This window comes from Chiloscyllium punctatum, chromosome 26 (assembly GCF_047496795.1).
Source record: "Chiloscyllium punctatum isolate Juve2018m chromosome 26, sChiPun1.3, whole genome shotgun sequence".
Classification (NCBI taxonomy): domain Eukaryota; kingdom Metazoa; phylum Chordata; class Chondrichthyes; order Orectolobiformes; family Hemiscylliidae; genus Chiloscyllium; species Chiloscyllium punctatum.
The window spans coordinates 80,244,990-80,272,591 of record NC_092764.1 but is presented as its reverse complement, the minus strand read 5'-3'; the positions used below and the strand labels follow the sequence as shown (position 1 = coordinate 80,272,591).

Genomic DNA, 27,602 nt, shown 5'->3' with positions numbered 1-27,602 from the left:
GAACCACCACATCAACTCTGCCAGCCTCCCCTGTAGACTGAAAGTGTGGGGTGGCTGTGTACATGTAGGGGAACTCTCCTATTTGGACACTCCCCAGTGACATGTTTCATAGCAAGTGTAGTACTGGCAGCAGCCACTTCAGCTGGTGGCACTGCTGAGCTGCCTCCACCCTCCTTTCTTCAGATATGCTGTCCCTGGGGCACACGTGGCAATTATTTAAAGGGTCAGCAGTTTTTAGGGCTATCATTTGTTTGCTTCACTGGCCATGGGTCAGGTGACTGGCTGACAGGAAACCCCAACTTTGCAGCGCATTGTTAGCTCCCCCAACGTCTGAGTAAGATTCCAGCCTAAAGCTGGACATAACATTAAATTACAAGTTAATAAAATATGTGCACTTGAAAATTAAAAATAGGAATCCATCAAACAAACAACACTTAAAGAGGATAAATCCCTGGTCCAGATGGATTACACCCTCCCCATTTTAAAAGAATCTACAGAACAGATAGTAGATGAATTACCATACAAATATAACAATCCATCAGAAAATGTGTAATGCAAGATGGCTGGGTAGAAATCTAAAAAAATCTTTACTTAAGAAGTGAATTATAGACCAGTCAGTTTAACATCAGCAGCGAGAGAGAGAATATTGAAGTGAGAGATGTAATAGCATGGATTTCACAAAAATCTTGCTTGACCAACCTTATTGAATTGTTTAAAGTGGTAGCAGGGAGTAGACAATGGTAATGGTTTTAAAAGGCTTTTGAGAAGGTACTCCATAAGATGAATATGGTCAGACAACATGGGGAAGCACAGTGGTTAGCATTGCTGCTTCACAACACCAGCTAGTTAGGTTCGATTCTAGACTTAGGTAACTGCCTGTGTGGAATTTGTATGTTCTCCCCGTGTTTGTGTGGATTTCCTCCCACAGTCCAAAGATGTGCAGGTTAGATGGATTGGCCATGCCAAAAATTGCCCTGTAGTGATCAGGAATGTGCAGGCTAGGACTGGTTACAGGCATAAACTGGAGCTGGGTGAATGCTCTTTGGAGGGCCAGTGCAGACTCAATGGGCTAAATGATCTCTTTCCACATTGGCTTCCAGGCAGAAAATGGTGTGTGTAAATAAAGGACCGTTATTCAGAGTCCCTCTGACTCCATGTAATCCCACTTCTTGTCATATATTCAGTGCATCCTTGGACCTTGCTCTCTCTGCTGAATGATCAGTGCTGAGCAAAGAACTCTGTTTTATTCCATCACAAACCCACCTCAGTGAATTCCAGGCACAAGACATTGAAATCTTCTTCAATGCCTTTGCCTCTGTACCCAATTATTTGGACAGGAGTCCTCTTCCTGCTTCATGGATACTTCCTTCTCTTTCTCAACTCTCCCTTCACCTGTCTGACCTACATTCCATCTCTTCGACAACTTTTGATGTGACGTTGACCACCTTACATTCTCTGCTCTCCTCAGCCTCTCTAACCAGTCTCTCCCTTCGAACTTGCTGCACTTTGTTCTCTCAAGTCGAACCCTGACTTTATGATTAAATCTGCTGATAGATGTGGTGCTGTTGTGGTCTGGCCTAATCGATACTGAGTGCCTCTTCTCAGACATGTGCTCCTATCTCCCCCTGGAGCAAGAACCCCCATCAGTTCTGAAGAGGACTCCTACTGGGCTGGAAACATTAATTCTGATTCTCTCCACAGATGCTGCCAAGACCTGCTGAGTTTCCCCAGCACTTTGATTTTATTTCTGTTAAAAATTTACACTAACAATTTAGAATCAAAACTTTTGGATATGCGGACAATACAAATTTGAAGGGGGTAGGGGTGGTAATAGGAAAGCTGCAATAATACATTTACAGAACAGGCAAATAATGTAGTACACTTTGGCAGGAAGAAGAGGAACATCACTTATTATTTGGAAAATGAGAGCTTAGGTGGGTTCAAAGAATAAAGACAAATTCACCAATGACTAAACATTGTACCATAGGTTAGTAAGCTTGCAACAAAAAAAAACATAAACTAAGTACCAGGCTTCAGCTGAGGGGGGAGAAAACTGAAAAATGTTGCAGTTATGATCACACAGTGTCAAATGTTGTTGTTTAGCCTATGACCGAAAGCATGGCTTGTAGTCAATTCACCATAATTTAACAAGGATGTCGGGGTATTGGAGGTTGCGGTGCAGTGGTAGTGTTCCTACCCATGAATCATAAAACAGGGGTTCAAATCCCACCTCCTCCAGAAGGGTATCATAGTATCTCTAAACAGGATAATATAATTTATAGGGGCAGAGAATATTTCCAAGAATGCTACCAGAAATGTACAAACACACATATCAGGAAAAGATATGCCCGCTGGGACTCTTATCTCAAAGTCAGAAGGTTGAGGGGTGACCTAACAAAGATCTTTAGAATTAAGAAAGGTTTCAACAGAATTAATTTCGACAGAATGTTCAGTTGAGGACAGCATTAGAAAGATAGTTAACAAGAAATCCAATAGAGAATTCAGAAAAAAATGTCTTTTAATAAGAAATGAAACTCCATTTTACTCCAACATCTGCCTGTATCTACCTTGTAGTGAGACTTGAATCTGCTAACCTGACTGGTTCAAATACTGAATGATCTTCTAAGTTATAAACAGCTACCTGCTCGATTCCCCAATTCTTGTGATCACAGGCCCTAATATTCTTCCAATAATTTTATTACTTTAAAGAGGAAGACTGCAGCAGCCACAGTGACAATGATGCTGCTCTGGCAGGAGATCAAAAAAGGGAAAGAAGCCCAAGGACAGTCTTAGCTTCCTCACACATTGCTCTTTCAGAGCAGTCTTTCTGTTCATGTGAAAAGAGGCAAAATTCCCAAGAAGACCCGGTTGTCAAATATTTAAGTGCTTTATTTTTAATCCTAACATAGCCCAGATTGCATGGAAGTTTTAAAAAGGACCGAAGGAGCAACTTTTTCATGCAAAGGGTGGTGCGTGTATGAAATGAGCTGACAGAGAAAGTGGAGTAAGCTGGTACAATTACAACATTTAAAGGGCATCTGGATAGGTTTACAAATAGAAAGGGTTTAGAGGGATATGGGCCAAGTGCTGGCAAATGGAATTAGATTAATTTAGGATATCTGGTCAGCTTGGATGATTTGGACTGAAGGGTCTATTTCCATACTGTACAACTCTATCACTCTATGACTGTAGCTCTTGCAAAGTTCTTGCTTGATAATATTTGATGTTTGCATTCTAAAATTGACAGCTCTTGACCATGTTGCCACATATTAAATCTGGAGGTTAGTTAATGGTGATGAGAAGAGAATTCTAGACTTAAGCCTGTTTATTTTCTCAAGTGGCTGTACTCAGGGTTTAAAGGAATTGCTGATTTACCTGAGCTTTCCCCAGTTTCCAGGGCTTTGTCGGACGGTTCAGTCGGCCTCAGCTCTGGATCCACAATGAGTTTCTGAATCTGGGAAATTACAAGGAACAGACAAAAATCAGAAAGATGGTTTCCCACTTGGGAAGGATGCACGGCACCTGTTAAGCAAACGACAATATGATTATTGAATCTTACGAGAGGTAAGTGCCATGTTTTGCAACTGGTTAACCAATTCTTGTATCAGAGGGCAGTAGCCTGGCATTAATTGCAATGCCAATACCATCCATCGAACCATGCCAGCAGTGTTAGGGAAACAAACATTCTCTGTCAGTGGACACGATAGAAGCTGTGAAGGGCAATCCCATTCCTTGTTATTTTAAGATCGAACATCATAGAGGTGGCTTCCTTTTTTCGCAGACTACAAAAGTGAAAAACTCTGAAAAATGGATGCTTAACAAAAAACCCAGAAGTGGGGGCTAATGTCTCTATTTTGTAATCTCCTCCAAGCATGGTTTTTTATACCTTAACGGGCAAATACATTTAATTTCATTCATCCTGCAAAGCAAAGATTTGCAGAGCAATGGGGAATGAGAAGTGAAGTGAATCAACCCAGATTGCTCTTTCAAAGAGTCAGCATGGGATTTCCATTGTGTCATATTATTCCAAGATTGTTTTAAATGTAGAGAATGCTTCAATATTTAATCAGTAACGTAATCTTTCTCATCCTTGAAGAAGTGAGGACGGGTTGTCTGTTATCTTATAAATGCCCTGACAAGCTATTAAAACAAGCCCTGTTCAGGTCCTGTATATAATATTGTGCTCCTGTTTGGTATTTTTAAACATCAAATTGTTAGCCAGTTCCAGGCCAGCTAAAGTTCCATTAGAAGCTAATTCATGGATTCAAGTGTCAGCATGTATGTTTGTTGAGTGATCCTTCACTGTTGTATCACTGGTGCAAGGTGTATCCTGTATGCTGTCCAGCATCCTGAATTTTGGTAACAGAGGTGGAGGGTAACAATGCAAGGAAGTTAGATCGAAACCACTAAACCCTCCTTCCATCTCAAGTGCAGTATTATGTCACTTCTGAGCACAACATTTTAAGGATGAGGATGCTTTTCAGAAAGCTCAAATCAGAACGGTTCCAGAATTGTGGGAGCTCAGTTACAGTGGACAGGTTGTTAACAAAACTGGAGATTCTCTTTCTACGAAAAGATGAAAAGAATAGCAAGAGAAATTATTCTCTTTTGCAGAAAGAGTTGATACAGATTTGAAGTTTATGGCAAAAGAGCAAATGGCAACACGAGGAAAATGATTTTACACAGAACTGGTTCAGATATGGAATAGATCGTCTGAGAGTGTGGTAAAGGCAGATTGAATATTGGGCTTCAAGAATTAATTGAATAAGCAGCATTTTTTAAAAAGAAAATATTGCAAGACTCTAGGGGAAACAACAGAGTGGGATTAACTGTGTTGCAATCACAGAGAATAGCAGGGACATAGTGGGCTGAATGGCCTCCTTTAAGGTTACAGACATTCTATGATTCCCTAGTGGTCACTGAGCTTTGGGACCAATCTCAGCAATCACACATTAAAGGTCCATCAGAGAAGGTCATTGGATTGATTTAATAAAAACCGGATATACCAGATAAACGAACCATAAAAGATTCTAACCATAAAAAGGTTATGAAAATACAACTGCTGCTCACAAAAGGAATCTTGACATTCATATACCGCCTGGTTTACAGATTTCCCAAGTTCAGAATACTTGTCTACTTTATTAAAAATCACACAACACCAGGCTATAGTCCAACAGGTTTAATTGGAAGCACTAGCTTTCGGAGCGTCGCTCCTTCATCAGGTCACTACCACCTGATGAAGGAGCAACGCTCCGAAAGCTAGTGCTTCCAATTAAACCTGTTGGACTATAACCTTGTGTAGTGTGATTTTTAACTTTGTACACCCCAGTCCAACACTGGCATCTCCAAATCAGGTCGACTTGATGACCTCTCTCACAGAGCGAGTTGCCACCTTCACAAGACAATTCAGGATGAGTGTCAAAAGTAGATGCCTAGTGAATATTTAAAAAACCCCTCTTTTTCAGGACTTTGGGGCATTCCAAACACTTCTTAGCTAATGAAGAACTTTCAATCAGCATTCAGTGGTATAAAGCAGAGAAACCAGCAGTCAAATTGCATACAGCAAGCTCCCGGCAAGTAGCAAAGTGTAAATTCTCAGATAAACTGTTTTCGTTGTGTAGATTGAGGGATAAATGTTAACCAGAAGACCAGCAATAACTGTCCAACTCTTCTTTCACATCATGAAATTTAATCTTTTTTGTCCATCACTGAGGATAGTTGCTTCAATATCAAAGGTTACAGGGAGAGGGTTACAGGGAGAAGGCAGGAGATTGGGGTTGGGAAACTTATCATCCATGGATTGAATTGCGGAGCAAACTCGGAGGGCTGAATGGCCTCATTCTGTTTTAAACCTTATGGTCTAATGTCTCACCTGAGAGACAGCTCTCCCAATAGTGAAGCACTCCTACATTGTTGAAAAGTCTGGCGCTGGAAAAGCACAGCAGGTCAGGCAGCATCTGAGGAGCAGGAGAGCCGACACTTCAGGCATAAACCCTTCATCAGGAATGTGAAGGGCTTATGCCAGAAATGTCGACTCTCCTGCTTCTTGGATGCTGCCTGACCGGCTGTGCTTTTCCAGCACCACACTTGTCGACTCTGATCTCCAGCATCTTCAGCTCTCACCTTCTCTCAGCACTCCTACAGCAAATTGCTGGCCTTGAATTTGATATTAAGTGCTGGAGCTGTACTTAAGCCCACAATTTTGTGAATGAGGGGCAAAAGTATTTTCTAACACTATTCCTGACCAAAGGGGAAGAAAGGATGAATGCTTAACTGTTATTCTCCTTACTAGACCCTAGATTACTGAGATGGATTCATACAAAGATTGAAGAGTGAGGAAATTGAATGCAAACCGTGATTTCTTTGCTTCTATGTTTCCACAAGCTATTTGTTCCACACCTACCCTTACCATTGCAAGATTTGCCTCCATGTCAGTCAGGTTCAGCTCATTTACAGGAAGATTTGGATTGAAGATCTGCAGGGCAATGAGATCACTTTAGAAAATGAAGTTATCTATCTATTCATTCATGTATATTTACTTTTCTCTTACTGTGATACCACACAATCAGGAAATCAGTGAAACCTGGCAGACTGCATTGTTGGGGGGTGGTCATTATTACTCGGCAACATATAAAGCATTGAGAAAGGGACAGCAAGAACAGACATTGAGGTCCAACAGAAAAATCTACTGATGTCACAGGATCTAGTGTCTCCAATTCTAGGCAGACCGAAGGAACCAGGCAGCAATTCTTCATGACAAAGATGGCCTATTCCAGCAGCATCCTCCCCAGGACCTGAATTCAATGTAAGAAAGGCTTCACCTGGACAAGAGCAACAAAGGTGTACACAACTTGCCACTTCTCCATCCCTTCTCAATTGAACCTGACTCACCACCCCTCCCTCCCCTGACACTCGGATCAATGTCCTTCTGAGTTGCTGATTTACTAATCCCATGGGCACATTTTACTATCTCTTACCTCATCAAACACTTGCTGTCTTCATGGTAACCATTAACAAAACTGAGTTCTCACATATTCACTTTTTATTCCCACGAGCCTCTCTACCCAAGACCTGATGTGGACCATCATTGAACAGTTCCCCTCATCCCCTCTTGTCCATTAGGCCCATCTGCGGCTCTTTCTGGATGCTGCTGCTTTTACTTTTGTTCCTCTCCCCCCATCCAAAACACTGAAGCAGTAATGCAATCCGTGATTAACCTCTGGGTGCTTGTTCATCGTGAGTAAGGCAAGAACAAAAATCAGGAACAAGCAATAATAAATGTTCAAAAACCTCATGCTGTCCTGCAACTTCCAGAACCTGAAAAGAACAAAGTTGGCAGATGTGTGGGAGATGTGTGATGCCCGATGCCCTTGTCCATCTAGGTGAGATTTAGAGACCGCTTAGTGAGGCTCCACTGTGGATTCTGTGGTCAATGTGCATCAGCACATCAGTGGAGGAGCGGCTGGACTTAATTTAGAGTTAACTAGCACTTCAGTTTTCAGGAAGAAATATTTCACAATATTTAAAGAGCATTTTCACATCCAGTTTTGAATGCTATTAGTCTGGTGTGTTCACCCAATACTTACATGCATAACGCTCGAATGCTCCAGGCTATACTGCTGGCTCCCAAGCAATGAATGCAAGCCATCCAGGTTCAACTCAATGCTCTGCATATGCTCAGGCAACTCAGTCCTGTAAACCCAAAAGAATTCTTTACAAAGTGTTACAGTGAACCTATTTCCAATATTTGCTGCTGTTTGATTATCCATTTCCCTTTGTTTTCTTAAAACCTAAAAGATGTAGCAACCATTGCATGTTGGATTTTTACTGTTGCACAGACAAAGGCTGTTTAAACCCCACAACATGCAGGGTATGTTATAGCCCCAAGCACGGTTTCAGGTCTGTGATGCAGAGTCCACACTCTGTACATCAGATTCTGGAGTTTTTTATTCCCCATTGCAACTTGAGTGGAGACTGTGCACATTTCACACTGGGGAAAAAAATAATTAGGGAAACGATATTTCATTTACATCTTATGGTGGCTGCACAGTGAAACACTGATGGTATGTCTTCTACCTGATCATAATCATTACAGACGTATACAGAGCGAAAACAAAAAGCACGGAGATGGAGGAGGAACACGTGAATAAAAGAAACAAGATATTAGAGATGTTGTGTACATGGATTTACATTATTAAGGGATGCAGGTTAAATCAGTGTGGGAGTGTTAATTAAAGTAATTTAATATAGTGTTAATATAGTAATTAAAAGATGAAGGCAATCGCCACTGCCTGACCAGATCATGTAACTGCTCTCCCACGAGAGAGATGACTGGTGGTTGTTTAACCTGAGGGTCACCATGCCTCAGCCCAGAGGAGAGGTTAAGAAGGTGGGACGTTCACAGTGACCTCAGCCAGTGTTGGAGTTGAACTATTAGCGTCATTTTGCATTGCAAGCCAGCTGTCCAGCCAACTGATCCCCAGGAGAAATTCAAGTTTAGCTCCACCAAGCACAGCATTTCCATCTCAGGCCATGAGTCATTTTTAACGTAATAGAGTCATACAGCATGGAAACTGACCCTTCGGTCCGACCAATCCATGCCAACGATAAACCCAAACCCAAACCAGACTAGTCCCATCTGCTTGTGCTTGGTCGATATCCGTCCAAACATTTCCTATTCATGTATACTACTGAAATAAAATAACTAAAAAATCTAGAGGTAAATCTAGAAAAAAGACAATCTCAGCAGCAGCTGCAAGATGCACACTACCCTAAGTCCACTATTTTACAATCTGACACAGTTTGACTGCATTTGAAACAATGGGCTTTAATTTATAGCAATGACTTAGCTGAAAGTATTGAGAATTGCTTGTGCACTTTCCTTGATGAGGCAAAATTTTAAGATGTTGATATTCAGAGAGATTTGTGTCTCCTTGAACGAGAAACACAAAGTTAGCATTCAGGTAACTCAGAAAGTAGGAAAGCAAATAGGACATTGTCCTTTGTCGAACGGAGGCTAGAGGACAAGAATAAGAATTTATGTGGGTCTTTGATGAGACCACACCTAGAGTAATGTGTACTCCTTCTACTTCTCTCACCTTGCCTTGCCTTGGAGGCAGTGCCGTGGAGATATAGAAAATTGATTTCTGTGATCAAAGGCTTGTCATATGGTGAGACGTTTGAAAAGATTGGGCTAAATTGAGGGAATTTAGAAGAATGAGAGGGGATTTTATTGAAACTTAAGATTCTGAAGGGGCTTGTCAAGAGTTGTTGTTCAACAAAAATGCCTTCATTTAGAAAGTTGTCAATCATTGAAATCTTTGGCCTGTGGAACATACCAGCAGGAGTAGGCTATCTGACCTGGCCCCCATTCAATACGATTGTGTCGATCAAACACTTCAATGTCTTTTACGTACATTATCATTGGCATACAAGGCTTTGGGGATAATCAGAAATCTATCAATCTCTACCTTAAATATATGTTGTTTCCACAGCCTTCTATGGTACAGAATTCCAAAGTTTCACAATCCTCTGAGTAAAGAAATTCTCATCTCAGGCCCAAGTGGCATCTCTCTTATAATTAAATTGTTCCCTTTGGTTCTTGACTCCTCAACCAGGGAAATATTTACCTACATCAACCCTATTAGTATATTGTAGGTTTTCAATTAGATCACCTCTCATTCTTTAAAACTCTAGAGAAGACAGAGCCAGTTTACCTAATTTCTCTTCGTAGGACCAGCCTGCCACCCCAGAAACAAATCTAGTGACCCTTTGTAGCACTCCCTCTGTTGCAATAATATCCTTCCTGAGAGGAGACGACAAAGTCCACACACTGCTTCACATGCAGTCTAAACACTGATACTAATGAAGCAAGACTTCACAACTCCTGAACTCAAATCCTCTTGCAATAAATGCTACCATTCCATTAACTTTCCTAATAGCTTGCTTCACCTACATGTTAGCCTTCAGTAACTTATTGACAAGAATACCTAGGTCCATTTTATGACTAAACTTTCCAATCTTGCACCATTTAAGAAATACTCTGCACATGGGTTTCTTCTCCCAAAGTGTAGAACCTCACATTTTTCCACATTATATTCCATTAACCGTGTTCAAATCCTAAGCCTGTCATTTTCTTTACTTTACATCTTCCTCACAACACACATTCCCACTTAGTTTTGTTAATTCTGCAGATTTGGAAAGATTACATTTGATCCCCAACTCCAAATCATTGATATATATTGTGAATAGCTAGCACTGAAGTACTGATCCTTGGAAGATAATCCCCAGTGCATTGACTATCTCTACCCCTCTCATCTATCTCTATCATCACTTCCTTCAACACATTAGGAGGTAGATCATCTGGTCCTGGGGATTGATTGGCTTTCAGTCCCAATAACTTCTTCAATAAAATCTTCTAATGCTAATTCCCTCCAATTCCTCATTCACTCTGCCATGGATTTAGGGAGATTTCTGATATCTTGCCCTATGAAAACAGATATAAAATAATCATTTAGCTTCTCTACTACTTCCCTATACCCCCAATATAAATTATCCTGATTCGCTCCTTAATGGACCTAGACCTTACCAAACATTTCCTTTTTACGAACCAATAGAAGCTTTTATAGTCTGTTTTTGTGAGATTGCATCACTTCATAATCTGTTTTCCCTTTCTCATCAGTTTCATAGTCTCCTTTTGATGTCTGTAAACCTTTCAATCCTTTTGTTAATAGCAATTTTGTAGGACTTTTCATCTCATACAATCCCAAACATCTTTTGTTAGCCATGTTATTCAAATTTAACAGCCTTGTTTCAGACTGAATTACCTCACTTTCAAGCATCGTGTAAAATTCCATCATATTGTGGTTACTCATCCCTAAAGGTTATTTTACAAAGATTATTAATTAGTCCTATTTAATTACTTAATACAACACCTAAAATAGCATGTCCTCGATGTAAAACCATACCTAATACACTCCCAAAATTCATCATCCACAGCTCCAGTGCTCAGTTGGTTTGAAATCACCATGGTAACTGTGTTGCACATGCTACAAGCTTCTCATCTCCTGATTGAGATACACCCCACATGACCACTACTATGTGGTGGCCTGTAAGTGACTCCAATCCAATGTTTGCTGTCCCTTTGTGTTTCTTATTCCCGCCTGGTTAGATTTCACACATTATTTTTCCAATCTGAAATTCTCCCACACTAATATACCAATCTTATCCTTTATTATCAGCACAGTCCCACCTCCTTCTCCTTCTTGCCTGCCCTTAATGAACATGGAGTATCCTTGAATATTCGGTCCTCACTCCTGGTCACCTTGCAGCTATGTTTCTCAAATGGCAATTAGATTATACACATGCATTTCTATTTGTGCTTTTAGATCACTTACCTTGTTATGAACGGATTTTAGCTTGGAAGAACAATGTGTGAAATCTAATTGGGTGGGAAGAAGAAACATGAAGGGACAGCAGACATTGGGTTGGCGTCACTTACAAGCCACCACATAGTAGTGGTCATGTGGGGCGTGGTATTAGTCAGGAGATGAGAAGCTTATAATATGTGCAACACAGTTACCGTGGTGATTTCAAACCAACTGAGCACTCGAGCTGTGGATGAAGAATCTTGGGAGTGTATTAGGTATGGTTTTACATCAAGGACATGCTATTTTAGATGTATTTAGTAATTAAGTAGGATTAATTAATAATCTTGTTTGTAAAATAACCTTTAGGGATGAGTAATCACACTATGATTAGTGGGCAGTGCGGTGGCACAGTGGTTAGCACTGCTGCCTCACAGTCCCAGAGACCCGGGTTCAATTCCCGCCTCAGGCGACTGACTGTGTGGAGTTTGCACGTTCTCCCCGTGTCTGCGTGGGTTTCCTCTGGGTGCTCTGGTTTCCTCCCACAGTCCAAAGATGTGCAGGTCAGGTGAATTGGCCATGCTAAATTGCCCGTAGTGTTAGGTAAGGGGTAGATATAGATGTAGATGTAGGGGTATGGGTGGGTTACACTTCGGCGGGGCGGTGTGGACTTGTTGGGCCGAAGGGCCTGTTTCCACACTGTAAGTAATCTAATCTAATGATGGAATTTTACATGATGTTTGAAAGTGAGGTAATTCAGTCTGAAACAAGGCTGTTAAATTTGAATAACAGCAGATGGGCATGCTCATGTGGATGTTCAACTATTATTCCAGGATATAAGACAAATAGATACATTTTTCAATCTAGGGGATTCAAGGGATTGGGGAGGAAAGATGAATTCAAGTCTTAAATCAGCAATGATGTTATCATTGGGGTCCTATTCCTGTTTTTTTTGGGGTCTTATGAAGGGGGCACCTTTTCAGTTGTAACTTTACAATACATGTTAATTCCTATAGTGAAATGCTGGCAAAAGGACAACGTTTCACTCTGTCCATTGCCATTAAAAATCTCACCCACTGAGCGAAGCCTCACCTGTCTAAAGGAGCCATCCTTCCTCTCTTATCCAGGTGCTGCACTGTGTTGCAAGTGGGCCTGCCCTCCAAAACAGACTCCACAACAGACACTGGTAAAACTGGAGGCTCCAGACATGCACTACATGGGTTCCCCGAAACCACAGTGTCTGCTTGGACCTGGACTCCAACCCCTGGACTGGCTGGCTCCTCCTTAATCACCATCAGGCATTTCTCCCTACATATCGAGACATTGGAAAAGTTGAGTTCAGGATCCTTTATTTAATCAGCAACACAGAAATCAGCTTACAGGCCATCAATAGCAAATAGCAGTTCTAGAGGAACTATTACCCCATCATTATAGTATCACATGACAAATGTCATTGTGATATAAGAAGCAGAAACTTTAATTCTATTTCAGAAGATTCAGCTGGAGTTTCATAGAATCCCTACAATGTGGAAACAGGCCCTTCAGCCCAACAACTTCACACCGATGCTTTGAAAAATATCCCATGCAAACCCATTCCCTTACCCTAATACTCTACATTTACACATGACTAATACACCTAACCTACACATCCCTGAACACTAAGGGCAATTTAGCATGGCCAATTCACCTGAACTGCCCATCTTTGGACTGTGGGAGGAAATCAGAGCACCCGGAGGAAACCCATGCAGACACGGGGAGAACGTGCAAACTCCACACAGACAGTCGCTCAAGGCTGGAATCGAACCTGGATTCCTGGCGCTGGGAGGCAGCAGTGCTAATCACTGAGCCACCCCGTGCTGCTCCAAAAGTGTATGCTGCATCAGCCAGGGCTTGAAGCTTATATGGCAAAGCCAGAAGGCAGGGGTTTTGTTCCCTGATATTGGTATGTACAGAGATAGCAGATGTGCCAAGATCTGCACTGGCACCAAGATTGCCAATACCATCTCAAACACAGGGCATTACCCTGAATCCAGGATAGCAGTCAGCAGGGCTCCCTGCCTGTAAATGGTGGATAACTCCCCTCTTAGCCACCTGAAATGACATCCAGAGCCACACACTGATGGCTTCAGATCAGCTAAAATCTAAATAGATGGCAGAACAGGCTCAAGGAGCTAAATAGCCTGTTCCTTTTGGTATGATCTGCTGTATCTAGATTCCCTTAAATATATATCTGTGCAGGAGCTAATTGGACCCCAAATACACTCCGTCTTAGGCTGTATCTTTGCATTGAAAACAATGCAAAAAGGCAGATGTAGGAACATAATTTAACTTTTTAAATGATTTTTAGAAAAAAGGCACTGTAGCATTTAGACCACAGATCACATGTAACCCTCCCCTTCCCACTTTCTGAATGGTCTGTTCAACTTCACACAGAGTTTGAAATCTTTCGGTATGCTATTAAAAACACAAACAAATCAATATTACAACAACTCCCTTACTTTGTTACATTAGTAAAGCTCAGGATAGAACTCATGAGAATCTTCTAGAACTTTGTCAGTTTTTAACCAGCACTTCGCATAATATTCCCTAGAGCAGCGATCACTAACAGTTTGTTAGTGCAGATGTTTTTTTTTAAATAAGGAAGACTTGCATTTATGTAGCATCTTTTCTGACCACAGGATGTCTGTAGGTGCTTTACAATCTATGTAATCACTGTTGCAAATTAGAACATAGAACTAGAAAATGTGGTAGCCCATCTGCACACAGCGAGCTTCCCAAAGCAGCAATGTGAAAGTGATCAGATAATCTATTTTAAGTTTTGTTTGAGGGATAAATATTGGCTGGATATTAGGGTCACCTCCTAGTTCTTCTGGAAATTAACATCACGGTACCAATGACTTCCAGCTGATGGTAGATAATGCCTAATTTGAAAGAGGGCCATGCACAGTGCAGCACTCCCTTGGTATTGACTGTCTAGATTGTGGTCCACTTTCTGGAGTGAGGCCTGAACTAACAACCAACTAACACTCAAAGCTGTGAATTCCCATTGTGTAATGGCTCAGAGGCAACAGTGCTACGACTGAGCCAAATCCAGTCCCTAATTCTCAGACAGGGCTTTCATTAAGTGAAGAGGAAAGGGATATTCTTCCCCCCAATTTTCATCATCCTCCAGCAAGTGTGGAGCTCAGTTTGAATGTGTTTATGAGCTTTTCCATGCTGCTGCAGTGTCCATATTTCACGTCAGCAACCAAATGACCAATCTAAGCTAAGGTGCCTATTTCCATTCACAGAAATTACAAAGCAGCGCCAAAGGTGTCTTCTTGAGTGCATGTTTCCACTGACTCACCTTTGCTGCTCTGTGCCAGATGCAATGGTTGCAGAGCTGGTTGGGGGCAGCTCTGTGACATCAGAAATAATTGGACCACCAGGAAGAGGACTATTGGTGTAGGTATTGGAACAGGAGGCGGCTTCTGTGGACGGCTGGGAGTAAGCAGAGTGACCAATGTAACAATATTAGTACAAGTACAACATTATAGAGTCATAGAGATGTGCAGCATGGAAACAATCCCTTCAGTCCAACTCGTCCATGCTGACCAGGTATCCCAACCTAGTCTCGTTCCACTTGCCAGATCCAGCCCATATCCCTCCAGACCCTTCCTATTCATATATCCATCCATCAATATTGCTAAAACTGCTATCACCAAAATAACCAGAGCTTCAGGCATGACCAAATATTATTGAGAAGGGGAACTGAAGGCTGCCATAAAGTGAAAGTGCATCCATTCAACTAAGAATGTAATCGGGTTTAGATGTGTTGTAGCACACACAGTTCCTCATTGCAAGACAAATTCCCAGCTCGGCGAACAGAACCACAACAACGAGCACCCAAGCTACAAATCTTCTACCAAACTTTGAACAGTTCCTCATTATCTAAGGTCACTCAAGAAGAATAGAAACCTGGGTAAGGTAGCAAAGGACTTTTAATAACTTTTAATTCCAGCAAGAATAAACACTTTCAGGAGAAAAGCAGAGACGTGGGATAGAGAGGAATTTCAATTGTTGTATAATGCAAGTCTCAGAGATGTACAGGTATATCAGGGACATATGCATCACAGTGTGCTATCGTTGTCCTTTTCAAAGAACCCCTTTGGCCAGATTAAACAGAACCTCCACACTCAGATGAACAGGATGTTACCAAGCAGACTTTGTAATGCTGTTGCCTTGATGCCAGCCACAATTCACTTACCGACTGAATGAAATAGGTGTCCTGAAGAGGTTCTATTGATAGATGTCGAACGTATTTAGACACAGGAGGTGCAGAACTACCATCATCCAACATCAGAGGCCTATTAGAAGAACAGTAAAATTGATCAAACCCATGGTTTTGGACTGTTAGGGAGTATCAGATTGGTACTTGTCTGAATAGCTGCACAAGCAGGTGATATTGTTTATGTGGAGGGCTATGTTAAAGGGGAGAAGGTTGCCACTTTAGCATGTTTAAATTACATAACAGATACTTGCGCAAAATCCAAATTCATAATTAGTTATCCAAACAGCATAGCTAAATCACTAGATGAGGCAATAGCTAAAGTATAAGTTGTCAAGGTACAACCTATACTTTTGCAAATAATACATGTTGGCTCCTGTAATGCTCAAGTGTGGCTTCAGTGCATCATCACACAAGGTATCACTTTTCCAAAATCTCCAACATAGTTAGAGTCAATAAAGCACAAACTACTTTACATTACCAAGCTAGCAACTTAAGTTCAAGTTTAAGTTACCAAGACACAGTAAGCTCATAATTCCTTGAAAATGGAGTCACAAGTAGACAAGGTAGTGAAGAAGGCGTTTAGTAAGCTTTCCTTTATTGGTCAGAGCACTGAGTATAGGAGTTGGGAGGTCATTTACAGGACATTGGTTAGGCCACTTTTGGAATACTGCATGCAATTCTGGTCTCCCTACTATAGGAAGGAGTTCAAAAAAGATTTACAAGGATATTGCCAGGGTTAGAGGGTTTGAGTATAGGAAGACGCTGAATAAGCTGGGGCTGTTTTCCCTGGAGCATCGAAGTCTGAGGAGTGACCTTTTGGAGGTTTATAAAATCATGAGGGGCATGGATAGGATAAATGGACAAGGCCTTTTCCCCAGGGTGGGGGGAGTCCAAAACTAGAGGGCATAGTTTTAGGGGGAGGGGAAAGATATAAAAAGAGACCTAAGGAGCAACATTTTCATGCAGAGGGCGCTGAGAGTATAGAATGAGCTGCCAGAGGAAGTGGTGGAGGCTGGTACAACTACAACATTTAAAAGGCACCTGGATGGGTATATGAATAGGAAGAGTTTAAAGGGATATGGGTCAACAGCTGGCAAATGGAACTAGATTAATTCAGGATATCTGGTCAGCATGGACACATTGAACCGAAGGGTCTGTTTTTATGTTGTATGACTCTATAAATGGTTGTTACATCAACATGTTACATTTTAAGTGTTTCATGTGGATAGAATTGTGATCACCAACAATTTCCAGTCTACTTTTACCAATCTACTTTTCGATTTTTCCTACCAAAGTAGTAAATGTCACATTTCCCATTATGTTCCATCTGCCATCTTAACAGTCATTTAACTAATTTCTTTTTGTAGAATTTTAGTGTTCTCCTTGATACTTTGCCACCTACCACTGAATTATCAGTAAATTTGAATAACCTTGCACTCAGTCCCCTTATCCAAGTCATTGATACAGATTGGAAACATTTGAGGCCCAAGTTCTGATTCTTGCAGAACCCTGACAGCTACAGCCTGCCAAGGACAATTAGGATTGGGAAGTTGTTATAACCATCATAACCTCTGTCATCTATGGACATTGTGAACTTTAAATACAACATGGATTTTTTTTAAAACGAAGAACACAATCAAAAGTTGACTGCAGATATAAATTCAGCGGCTGCCTGGAGAGCGGCACTCTGTATGTCATACTTGATGAAGTGACAAAGGAAATGCTTATAAATTGAATTTATAATCTCTTAGTAGTCTGCCATACTTAAAATGAAGATTAACGACAGCAGTCTGGGTGAGAGAATTATTTGTATTTACTCTCCTTTTCAAGAAGACAAAGGGAGTGGGTTAAAAGTGCACTTCAATAGGGGCCTGTGTGTGCCAGTATTCTGACATCCCTGATGTGTAGACTCTTGTGTTAGGAGGGTCTCAGCTCCTAGTAAATACCCCTGCACAACAGGTAAAGCAAAGGGAAAAGTCTCTCCCTTACTCTGAGTGCTGACAGTCAGCTACTGTCAAAAGGAATCAGGACAAGAGAGTTTCAATAACCTACAAAACCAAAAGCCTTGAAACCAACTGTTGAACTACTAATAGCAATCCCACTGGCAACACCATTGCAACATAGAAGTTCAAGAAGGTAGCTCTCCACCAGCAACTCAAGAAAAGTTAGGCTCACATCCCACAAAACAAAATTTTTAAAAATTAACTGTTAGTAATGTGCAAGGTTTCCCTGATGTGAGCTAATTCTACCACCCAGAGTTGGGAGCCACAGTGAAAATTTCACCTGGAGCTTTCCAGCTTCTGTAGATAGGGACATAGCTGCACTATGGAAGATGTCATATTTACTCTGTTGTTGTGGAACTACAATATCCAGCATGCACTATTCCAGGATTCTGGTATGTAGGAAGAAGGGTGGGTCTAGAGAGATGCACAATACGAGATGGCTGTTTAACACTAGCAGTAAGTTTCATGCTGCTTCTGAATATCATAATATGATAAAAGATTAAAAGTAAATTAGTTTTACATCCTCGTTAAAAATATTTTTAATCAGTTTGTTCACACTGCTGGTGCAGTTAGGATGTGAACTTTCTGAAATCAGTGTTACCAGAGGTAGGGACACTACCACTATGCCCCAAGAGTCTGTCCTTAGTATTATGTACTGATTATCTATTAAACATAAACGGTGTTTACACAGAAACAGAAAATAGGAACAGAATAGGCGATTCAGCCCTTCAAGCCTGCTCCCTTATTGAAAGTGATTACAGTTAACCATCCAGCTCTGCGTTCTGTTTCTGCTTCATTCCCATAACCTTTGCTTCCTTTTAGGTCCAAGAACAATATCAAACTCCTTCTTGAAAACATTCAATGTTTCAGCCTCCAATGCTTTCTGAGGCAGAGAATCTCATAGGTTTACCACTCTGTGTGAAGGAACATCTCCTCATCGCGGTTGTAGATGGCCTAGCCTCTACATCCTTCAACTGTAACCCCTGGTCATCAGGAACACCCTTCCTATGTTTAACTTGTCGAGTCTTGAGAATTTTGTACATTTCTATGAGATTCCCCCTCCTCCTTCTAAACTCCAGTGAAAAAAATAGCCCTAACTGATCCAGTCTGTCTGAGATTAAGGAAGAAAGAATAAGTCATTACAATAATATAATTATTCATACCTTAAACAAGTTTTCAAAAATGGTCAGGAAATACTACACCGATGAACATGATAAGGTCTGTCACATTTTTATTACAAATCTGTTGCATAATACGTTGGGGTTAATTTTAACGCAACCAGTCAACTGACAGCAATGGGAGCAGGGTTTACACTGGACTCCTGCTGGTTCTATTGCATTCATGTAACACTTTTATGTTTTAAAACAGCCTAAGCCTCTTCATTGGAAGATCATCAACACTTAACCACATAGAGAGTGGTTAGGACAGGATCAGGAATGCAAAGATGAGAAAGGTTTCAGATGGGAATTCCCAGAGTTTAGCACTCAAATAGCTGAAGGGCCAAAATTGGCGATACACATGAGGCCAGATTGAGGGGAATATAGAAAACACAGGATGGTGTGGGGAGGCAGTAGGCTGCAAAGGAAAGGGGACATAATTTCACATCAAAGACATGCCAGCAACAGGGTGCGTACATGGTGCTGAATCATGTACCATTTTCAAACTGGTCAGCAACAGTCAGTGGCAGCCAGGATCTAAGGCTGGGGTTATCCAGGTAAGTGAGCTCTCCTTTACTAACTAAAGGTTCACTGTGGGCCAGATAGAGCAGCTGAACTCATCCAGACCCCTCATGGACACAATAAACCTGCACTATCACAGATGACTCCAGTCCTCCTGAATGCAGACTTCACGTTCCCTCACCCCATCCTCGATTCCTTACCCACCTGTTCAGGGACCATGTCGGAAGTCACGTATACTTCTAGAGAGTCAGTTCTGTGCAGTGTTCCCATCTGGTGATTTCAGATGCAGCCAGAATAAAGCTTGTATAATCGATCACCATCAGTGGAATATCAATATTAAAGTGCATTCTTGAGGTTGTTCGCTACCTTCTATTGCTTTCAATTATCAAAGTTAAACATCACACAGTATCAGGTTACAGTCCATCAGGTTTATTTGGAAGCACTAGCTTTCGGAGTCCTTCCACATAAACCTGTTGGACTATAACCTGGTGTTGTGTGATGCTTAACTTTGTCCACTCCAGTGCAACACTGGTTCCTCGACATCATTTCAATTAATCACAAAATTCCTATTCCTCTACATCCATGAAGGGGCATGGCTGCATTTTGCATTATCTTTTGCACGTCCCTGACAGATTGCTGCAGACAGGATGTGCCAGGATATTCCGAGGGGAATGGAGGAGTTTGCTAGATGGAAAGGTCATGGGTCTCGGTGAGTATTTGTAACTCACTCGCTGCTCCTCTCCTCTGGGAGTGAGAAGCAGGAGTTGGAACCATGTCAGAGTCCTGTGGCAGTACCTGGGGCAAAGAATCACTCTTTGGGATTTTCACTGGCACAGAGACAGACTCTTCATCTAATTGGCTATGGAGTGGGGGGGTGGGGGTGGTGGGAGTGGGAGTTCAGATCCTCTTGAAGCTTTATGGTCAAACAGCTTGCACTTTGAGAGATGCATCATGCTGCAGGGGAAGGGAAGTAACTGACAGAATGTTTCATCACAGACATTCACTCTCACCATCCTTTTCAAATAAGGAGTGGCTCTGGCAGCAGTCTCAACTCTGGGTGGGGAGGGACGTGGTTTGGGGTTGCAGGGATGGAGGAGGGAGAATCCCTCACCACAGCGGCCTCGTGTCCAAGCCCACACCCAGGGAAATGAGGGGAGGCCCCCAGACCTGCCTGAAGCATTGGCTACCGGGTTTGGAATGGGAATAGGGTGGAGGATGGGGGTTCAGGGCTGAAGCTGGGCAGGGTATCAGGGTGTTGGCACACCAGCTGACACTAGAAACCCCTTCCATTCCTCCCTCCTAGCTCACATTCCTGCCAGAACATTTAGCCCCAGGCCTCTCAGCGTTGGGCTCTGGCATTTTAATTGTTGATCTAATCTCAAACATCACTGCTTCAAAACACAACTGGAGTAAATTGATGAGCCTGCAGCATTCAGTTTCTGAATTTCAGTACACACTGCCTTCCTCCTCCCAATACTCTGGCCGGAATTCAATAGGAAACAAAAGTTCCTCTTAACCTCAGCCCCAAGTCCCTGAAACAACAGAGGCTGAGTTAGCAGGGTCTATTGTATAACACACTGATATCTGCTCACCACAGCAGCCAGAGCTGAATGAATTGGGTCATCAGCTCTTACTCAGCGATCTGAATCTATTCACTCAGTGTTCACATGGTAACAGGTCACCTGATTATTCAGAGGCAAGCCTGGGTCCAGTGAATGGGAATCAGTCACACTCTGCTGCTGCTCTCAATACTTACAGCTTTCTCTTCAGCCCGATTGTGTTGTGGTTCGATTGGAGCTGGCTGAGCAGGAACTGAATCAGCTGTTAACAGAGATCAGAGGCAGGTGTTAGCACGGTGAGTCAGCAGATCATGACAGGGCAGGTCACAACGCCACATTTTCATGAGCTCAGGTTAATCAGCAGGGCACGGGGAGGTCAACTGGACAAATTCTGCCTCCAACCACGTACGCTTAACCAACACTGCAGTTACCTTTCCTTCCATGTGTCTCTTTTGGTTAGTTCTTTAGTCACCTCTCTTCCCTTAAACCACACACCTCAAAGAGCCCTACATGTGGAAAGTGGCTATTTGACCTATTAAGACTGCACTGACCCTCCGAAGGGCATCCCACACAGATCCAGCACCCCCACCTAATCTACACATCCTTGACACTGTGGGGCAATTTAGCATGGCCAATCTACCTTACCTGCACATCTTTGTGACTGTGGAAGGAAACCGAAGCACCCAAAAGAACTCAGAGAGAATGTGCAAACTCCACATTGACAGCCCCAGGGTGGAATTGAACCCAGGCCTCTGGCGCTGTGAGGCAGCAGTGCTAACCACTTTGCCAAATGCCATCCTCAATCACATTTCCCCTGCAACTAAAAATAAAGATAGCACAGGGCTGCTATCTCATTGGAAAGTGTGCAAGATGACTGCTGGTTGTTTAACCGGAGGGTCACCATACCTCAGGTGAGGGGAAAGGGTGAGAAGGAGATTCATAGCATCTCTATAGTGTTGAAACAGGCCATTCGGCCCATCACTTTCACATGGACCCTCTGAAGAGCATCCCACACAGACCCAGTCCTTCAAGGTGACTTCAGTTGGTGTGGGAATTGAACTCGCGTTGTTGGCATTACTCTGCATAGCAAACCAACCATCCACCCTGGAACTATACATCTACCAGAGACAAATCCAGTCATCTCTCGGTCTTGATAATCTCTCTCAAACAACCTCTGTCACCTCTTACTAACTATCCAATCACCCTTCAAACAAACAGGCTCAGCTGCCTGCGTTTGCAAGCACAAACATAACCTTTGACATCACTGTACAGCGTAAATAATTTTCCAGGTAAAATTACAGGCAGATTTCCCAGGCCTCTGCCAGCATTAAAGGTGAAGTTGTGGACTCATATCATGAAGGGTAAGGATTTCTGGTGGGAAGCTTCTATTGAACCAGGCCCCTTCTCACCAGCTATCAATGACCTGATTGGGACTGATGGAAAATCACCGAGTTTTCTCAGCCTGATCTTTAATAAAAGATGGTTTTACTCACTTATTAAATTGGTAAGGTGTTACAAACTGGGGCACAACACAAGCCATTAAAAATCTTCATACCATTAAGTGACAGAACCACCGATGCACAGACACAATAAATATGCTGTTCCAAAGGGGCACAGCCGGGATATAAGTTCAGGGAAAGACTGTGCTGGGGGCCATCAGTCCTGGATGCAATAACTTAATTCAGAATGATAGGGTCTTTGCAAAATACCACCACCTTCCTCACTCTAGCATAGAGTAACTTCCAAGACCTTCTGTCTGGCTTTCCCCATGAAGTCCTCACCACCCTGGCACATCAGTCTCGCCATCTTGATTATCCTTGTGTTGGTACTGCCAGGTCCAAGAGCTGCCTCACTGAGCAGGACCTGTGCACCTGGCACTTGACCTCTAGAGGGAAGGCCATTGCTACTCTCCAATCTGCCTGATTGGAAGAAGAGTCAACGTAGGTATCCCCAGCCCCTTTTGAACAAGGCATCCGACAAAACAGAAGATTCAAGCCTCTGTATCTCCCTCCTGTCTGGTTATTGGAGACGGATTCTCAAAGATGTAGAAGCAAGTGCCTGACTAGTTTTCCCAAGCCTTTATATAGCAGAGAAAGCAACAGCATTGAGAAATTGAACAGGATCGCTCACCTTATTAATCACCTTCTGCTGCTGCATGTGTTTCTGTCGAAGAGAGACAACCTCCCGCCACAGCACTTCATTCTGACTGAAGACAAAGAGAGAGAGTGTTAAAGAGCTGCCAGTGATAAAACAGCTCAAGCTGAATAAGGAGATTCTCAATGAGAGCATCTACCATTGACCATTGCAACAGCAGAATAGCATCATGACTGCTACACTGGGTGCAACACCCAGCTCTTTTACAACACCCAATGCCTGCTCCAGTTCACTCCCAAATGTTCCCAATGTTTTTTTTTGGGAGTACTCAGGTGAGGATACGTCATGTTGCACACAAAAAAGGATTTTACTGTTTTTCCCTTCATTGTCACACCAAACACCTCTGACACAGTTAGCAAATAAGTGTCAAATTCAGGTGGACTTCCAGAGTGAAATCATATCCACTTGGGATCAAATGAGGATTTCTCAGACACATCCCACATTATGGTTGGCAGGGAGATACAATAAGACTTGAACCCAGCACAATGTTTACCATCCACTTTGCCCAGCAGCTGGATTGAACCAGGTTTGACTCCATGGTGCGGCAATCTAGCCAATACATTACAAAGCCAACCATAGGAGCGATACTGACTGTTTCATGTCTTTTAGCCGACAGTCCATGCTCTCCTGGTGACCTCGCATCAGCTGCATGTCGTAAAGCAGTTTGCTGACATCTTCCTGACGTACTTTGGTTTCCTCACTCTTCATAACTGACACCTAGTGATGGAGAAAGCAGAGACAGAGCTGGTGATGATCTGAACCAAGAAGCAGGAGAAAGTGAGGACTGCAGATGCTGGAGATCAGAGCTTAAAAATGTGTTGCTGGAAAGGTGCAGCAGATCAGGCAGCATCCAAGGAGCAGGAGAATCGATGTATGAGGTATGAGGAGGGTGTGCCAAGCAGGCGAAGATAAAAGGTAAGGAGGAGGGACTTGGGGGAGGGGCGTTGGGAATACGATAGGTGGAAGGAGGTTAAGTTGAGGGTGATAGGCTGGAGAGGGGGTGGGGCAGAGAGGTCGGGAAGAAGATTGCAGGTCAAGAAGGCGGTGCTGAATCTGAGGGCTGGGACTGAGATAAGGTGGGGGGAGGGAAAATGAGAAAGCTGGAGAAATCTGCATTCATCCCTTGTGGTTGGAGGGTTACTTGGCGGAAGATGAGGCGCTCTTCCTCCAGGCGTCGTGTTGCCATGGTCTGGCGATGGAGGAGGCCAAAGACCTGCATGTCCTTGCGGAGTGGGAGGGGGAGTTGAAGTGTTGAGCCACGGGGTGATTGGGTTGGTTGGTGCAGGTGTCCCAGAGGTGTTCTCTGAAACGTTCCACAAGTAGGCGGCCTGTCTCCCCAATGTATAGGAGGCCACATCAGGTGCAGCGGATGCAGTAAATGATGTGTGTGGAGGTGCAGGTGAATTTGTGGCGGATATGGAAGGATCCCTTGGGGCCTTGGAGGGAAGTGAGGGGGAGGTGTGGGCGCAAGTTTTGCATTTCTTGCGGTTGCAGGGGAAGGTGCCGGGAGTGGAGGTTGGGTTGGTGGGGGGTGTGGACCTGACGAGGGAGTCACGGAGGGAGTGGTCTTTCTGGAACGCTGATAGGGGTGGGGAGGGAAATATATCCTTGGGGTGCGGTCTGTGTGGAGGTGGCGGAAATGACAAAGGATGATATGATGTATCTGGAGATTGGTGGGGTGGTAGGTGAGGACCAGTGGGGTTCTGTCCTGGTGGCGATTGGAGGGGCGGGGTGGAAGGTATTAGTAAAGTTCAAAGATGGAGGAGCGGGAAGTTGAGGAGATGCGGAGGAGAGCATTGTCAACCACGTCTGAGGGGAAATTGCGGTCTTTGAGGAAGGGTTCATCTGGGTTGTTCGGTATTGGAATTGGTCCTCCTGGGAGCAGATGCGGCGGAGGCGAAGAAATTGGGAATATGGGATGGCGTTTTTACAGGGGGCGGGGTGGGAGGAGGTGTAGTCTAAGTAGCTGTGGGAGTCGGTCGGTTTATAGTAAACGTCCGTGTTGAGTCGATCGTCCGAGATAGAAATGGAGAGGTCTAGGAAGGGGAGGGAGGAGTCTGAGACGGTCCAGGTAAATTTGAGGTCGGGGTGGAAGGTGTTGGTAAAGTGGATGAACTGTTCAACCTCCTCGTGGGAGCACGAGGCATCGCCGATACAGTCATCGAAGTAACGGAGGAAAAGTTGAGGGGTGGGGCCAGTGTAGCTGCGGAAGATGGACTGTTCCACATATCCAACGAAGAGGCAGGCATAGCTGGGGCCCATGCAGGTGCCCATGGCTACTCCTTTGGTTTGGAGGAAGTGGGAGGATTGGAAAGAGAAGTTGTTCAGAGTGAGGACCAGTTCAGTCAGTCGAAGGAAGGTGTCAGTGGAAGGGTACTGGTTGGGTCGGTGGGAAAGGAAGAAGGGGAGGGTTTTGAGTCCTTCGTGATGGGGGATGGAGGTGTACAGGGACTGGATGTGCATGGTGAAGATAAGGCGTTAGGGACCGGGGAAGCAAAAATCATGGAGGAGGTGGAGGGCGTGGGGGGTGTCCCGAACGTTAGTGGGGAGTTCTTGGACTAAGGGGGACACCACCATGTCGAGGTATGCAGAGATGAGTTCGGTGGGGCAGGAGCAGGCTGAGACAATGGGTCGGCCGGGGCAGTCAGGTTTGTGTGTTTTGGGCAGGAGGTAGAAATGGGCGGTGCGGGGTTGTGGGACTGTGACGTGGGAGGTGGTGGATGGGAGATCCCCTGAGGTGATGAGGTTATGGATGATCTGGGAGATGATGGTTTGGTGGTGGGAGGTGGGGTCATGGTCAAGGGGGCAGTAGGAGGAGGTGTCCGCATTTGGAGGTGCACCAAACTACCACCGCGTCTCCCTTGTCTGCCGGTTTGATGGTGACGTGCAGCCCTCCGCTCCAACCCCAACCTCACCACCAAACCGGCAGACAAAGGAGGCGCGGTGATAGTTTGGCGCACTGATGTATATTGCTGAGGCTAAACGCCAGCTCGTGGACACCTCCTCCTACTGCCCTCTTGACCATGACCCCACCTCCCACCACCAAACCATCATCTCCTGAGGAAGGGCTTATGCCCGAAACATCGATTCTCCTGTTCCTTTGATGCTGCCTGACCTGCTGTGCTTTTCCAGCAACACATTTTTAAGCTCTGAACCAAGGAGCAGCCAACATTTTGAAATGACAGCCACCTTGAGACAAAATATTCATTAAACACAACCCATCCTGACCCAAAAAATGTTGTTTGAATTCTGCTTTTCATTTAAAGCCTGACAAAATACTTCTTCATTTGCTTTGCTCTCCGTAAATGGTGTCTTTTCTTTAAAATAACAACCTGTATTGTAGGGTTGTTCAATTGCAATCAGAGCTGCACTTTGGGTACACCTGCACTTGATCAGTATTTTTGTAATTCATTAATTGTTCGGTGCAGGCTTTAATTGTTGCCCCTCTTCTCATGAAGGCTCCCAACATTCTAAGAAAGACAGAGTCATAGAATCATACAAACCTTTCGGTCCAACCAGTCCATGCCAAATATGATCCCAAACAGAACCTGTTGCTCCTGGCTCATATCCCTTCAAACCTTTCCTATTCATGTACCCTTATCCAAATGTCTTTCAAACTTTAATTGTGCCCACATCCACCATTTTCTCAGTAAGTTCATTCCAACATGAACCACCCCTGTGTAAAACATTTGCCCTTCAGGTTGTCTTTTACATTTCTCTCCTCTCACCTTAAAAATGTGTCCCCTGGTCTTGAAATACTCCTTCCTAGGGCAAATACAACTAACATCTATACACCTCATTATTTTGTAAACTTCTATAAGGTCACCTCTCATCCTCTTATGCTCCAGTGAAAATGCCTTTCTTTACAACTCAAACCTTCTATACCTGACAACATCCTGGTAACTCTTTCCTGAACCCTCTCCAGTTTAATAATATCCTTACTATGACTGGGCTACCAGAATTTGACACAGCATTCCAAAAGAGGCCTCACCAACATTCTGTACAACCTCAACATGACTTCCCAACTCCTATACTCAAAGCACCGAACAATGAAGTGTGTCAAACATCTTTTTAACCATTCTATCTATATGTGACACAAACTTCATTATTTATACAATGTGCACAGTCCACTCAGATATTCCAAAAAGAGTTTTAAAATCAATGAAGTATTTGGAAAGTCAATTGTTACACACTTCAAGGTCCAACAATGAAATAAATATAATATTTGTAATAATGAATTTGTAATTTGAAACAAACATTATGTTGAAATAAACATAAGCATGAATAAAAAGCTCCTGCAGTGACATCAGTGGGTACTACCTGCACTACCTGCCTCTGATGTGCACTCAGGATTATGAAACTTCACACTGTATTCAAACATTAATCTTTTCCTGCAGGGTTAAGGTATTGTCTGCCTTGGGTGCCATATAGTACTCACAGGGTGTCTGTCTCAGTGCCTGATCAAACTAAACTGGATTAAGCCAACCTATTTACACAACAAATGGTGTCAAAGTCACCATCAGACATTTCCCTAAGAGCAATGAGTTCTCCTTCAGTGGCTTCATACAATA

General features: G+C 43.3%; 1 protein-coding gene across 6 annotated transcripts in view; it reads right to left on the bottom strand.

The window, feature by feature from the left end:
- The window catches only part of hsf4 (heat shock transcription factor 4), a 68,972-nt gene that overhangs the window by 1,215 nt on the left and 40,155 nt on the right, over positions 1 to 27,602 (bottom strand). For 3 of the 6 annotated variants that reach the window (XM_072547786.1, XM_072547788.1, XM_072547789.1), the window contains 9 exons: positions 23,624 to 23,748; positions 23,008 to 23,083; positions 21,075 to 21,139; positions 15,613 to 15,712; positions 14,713 to 14,846; positions 12,459 to 12,674; positions 7,587 to 7,692; positions 6,410 to 6,475; positions 3,376 to 3,454 (listed from right to left, as the gene is read on the bottom strand). In XM_072547786.1, coding sequence (XP_072403887.1) covers positions 3,376 to 3,454; positions 6,410 to 6,475; positions 7,587 to 7,692; positions 12,459 to 12,674; positions 14,713 to 14,846; positions 15,613 to 15,712; positions 21,075 to 21,139; positions 23,008 to 23,083; positions 23,624 to 23,748 — 967 coding nt within the window. The remainder of the gene's footprint in view (positions 1 to 3,375; positions 3,455 to 6,409; positions 6,476 to 7,586; positions 7,693 to 12,458; positions 12,675 to 14,712; positions 14,847 to 15,612; positions 15,713 to 21,074; positions 21,140 to 23,007; positions 23,084 to 23,623; positions 23,749 to 27,602) is intronic. The other 3 variants (XM_072547787.1, XM_072547791.1, XM_072547792.1) reach the window with 3 other exon arrangements.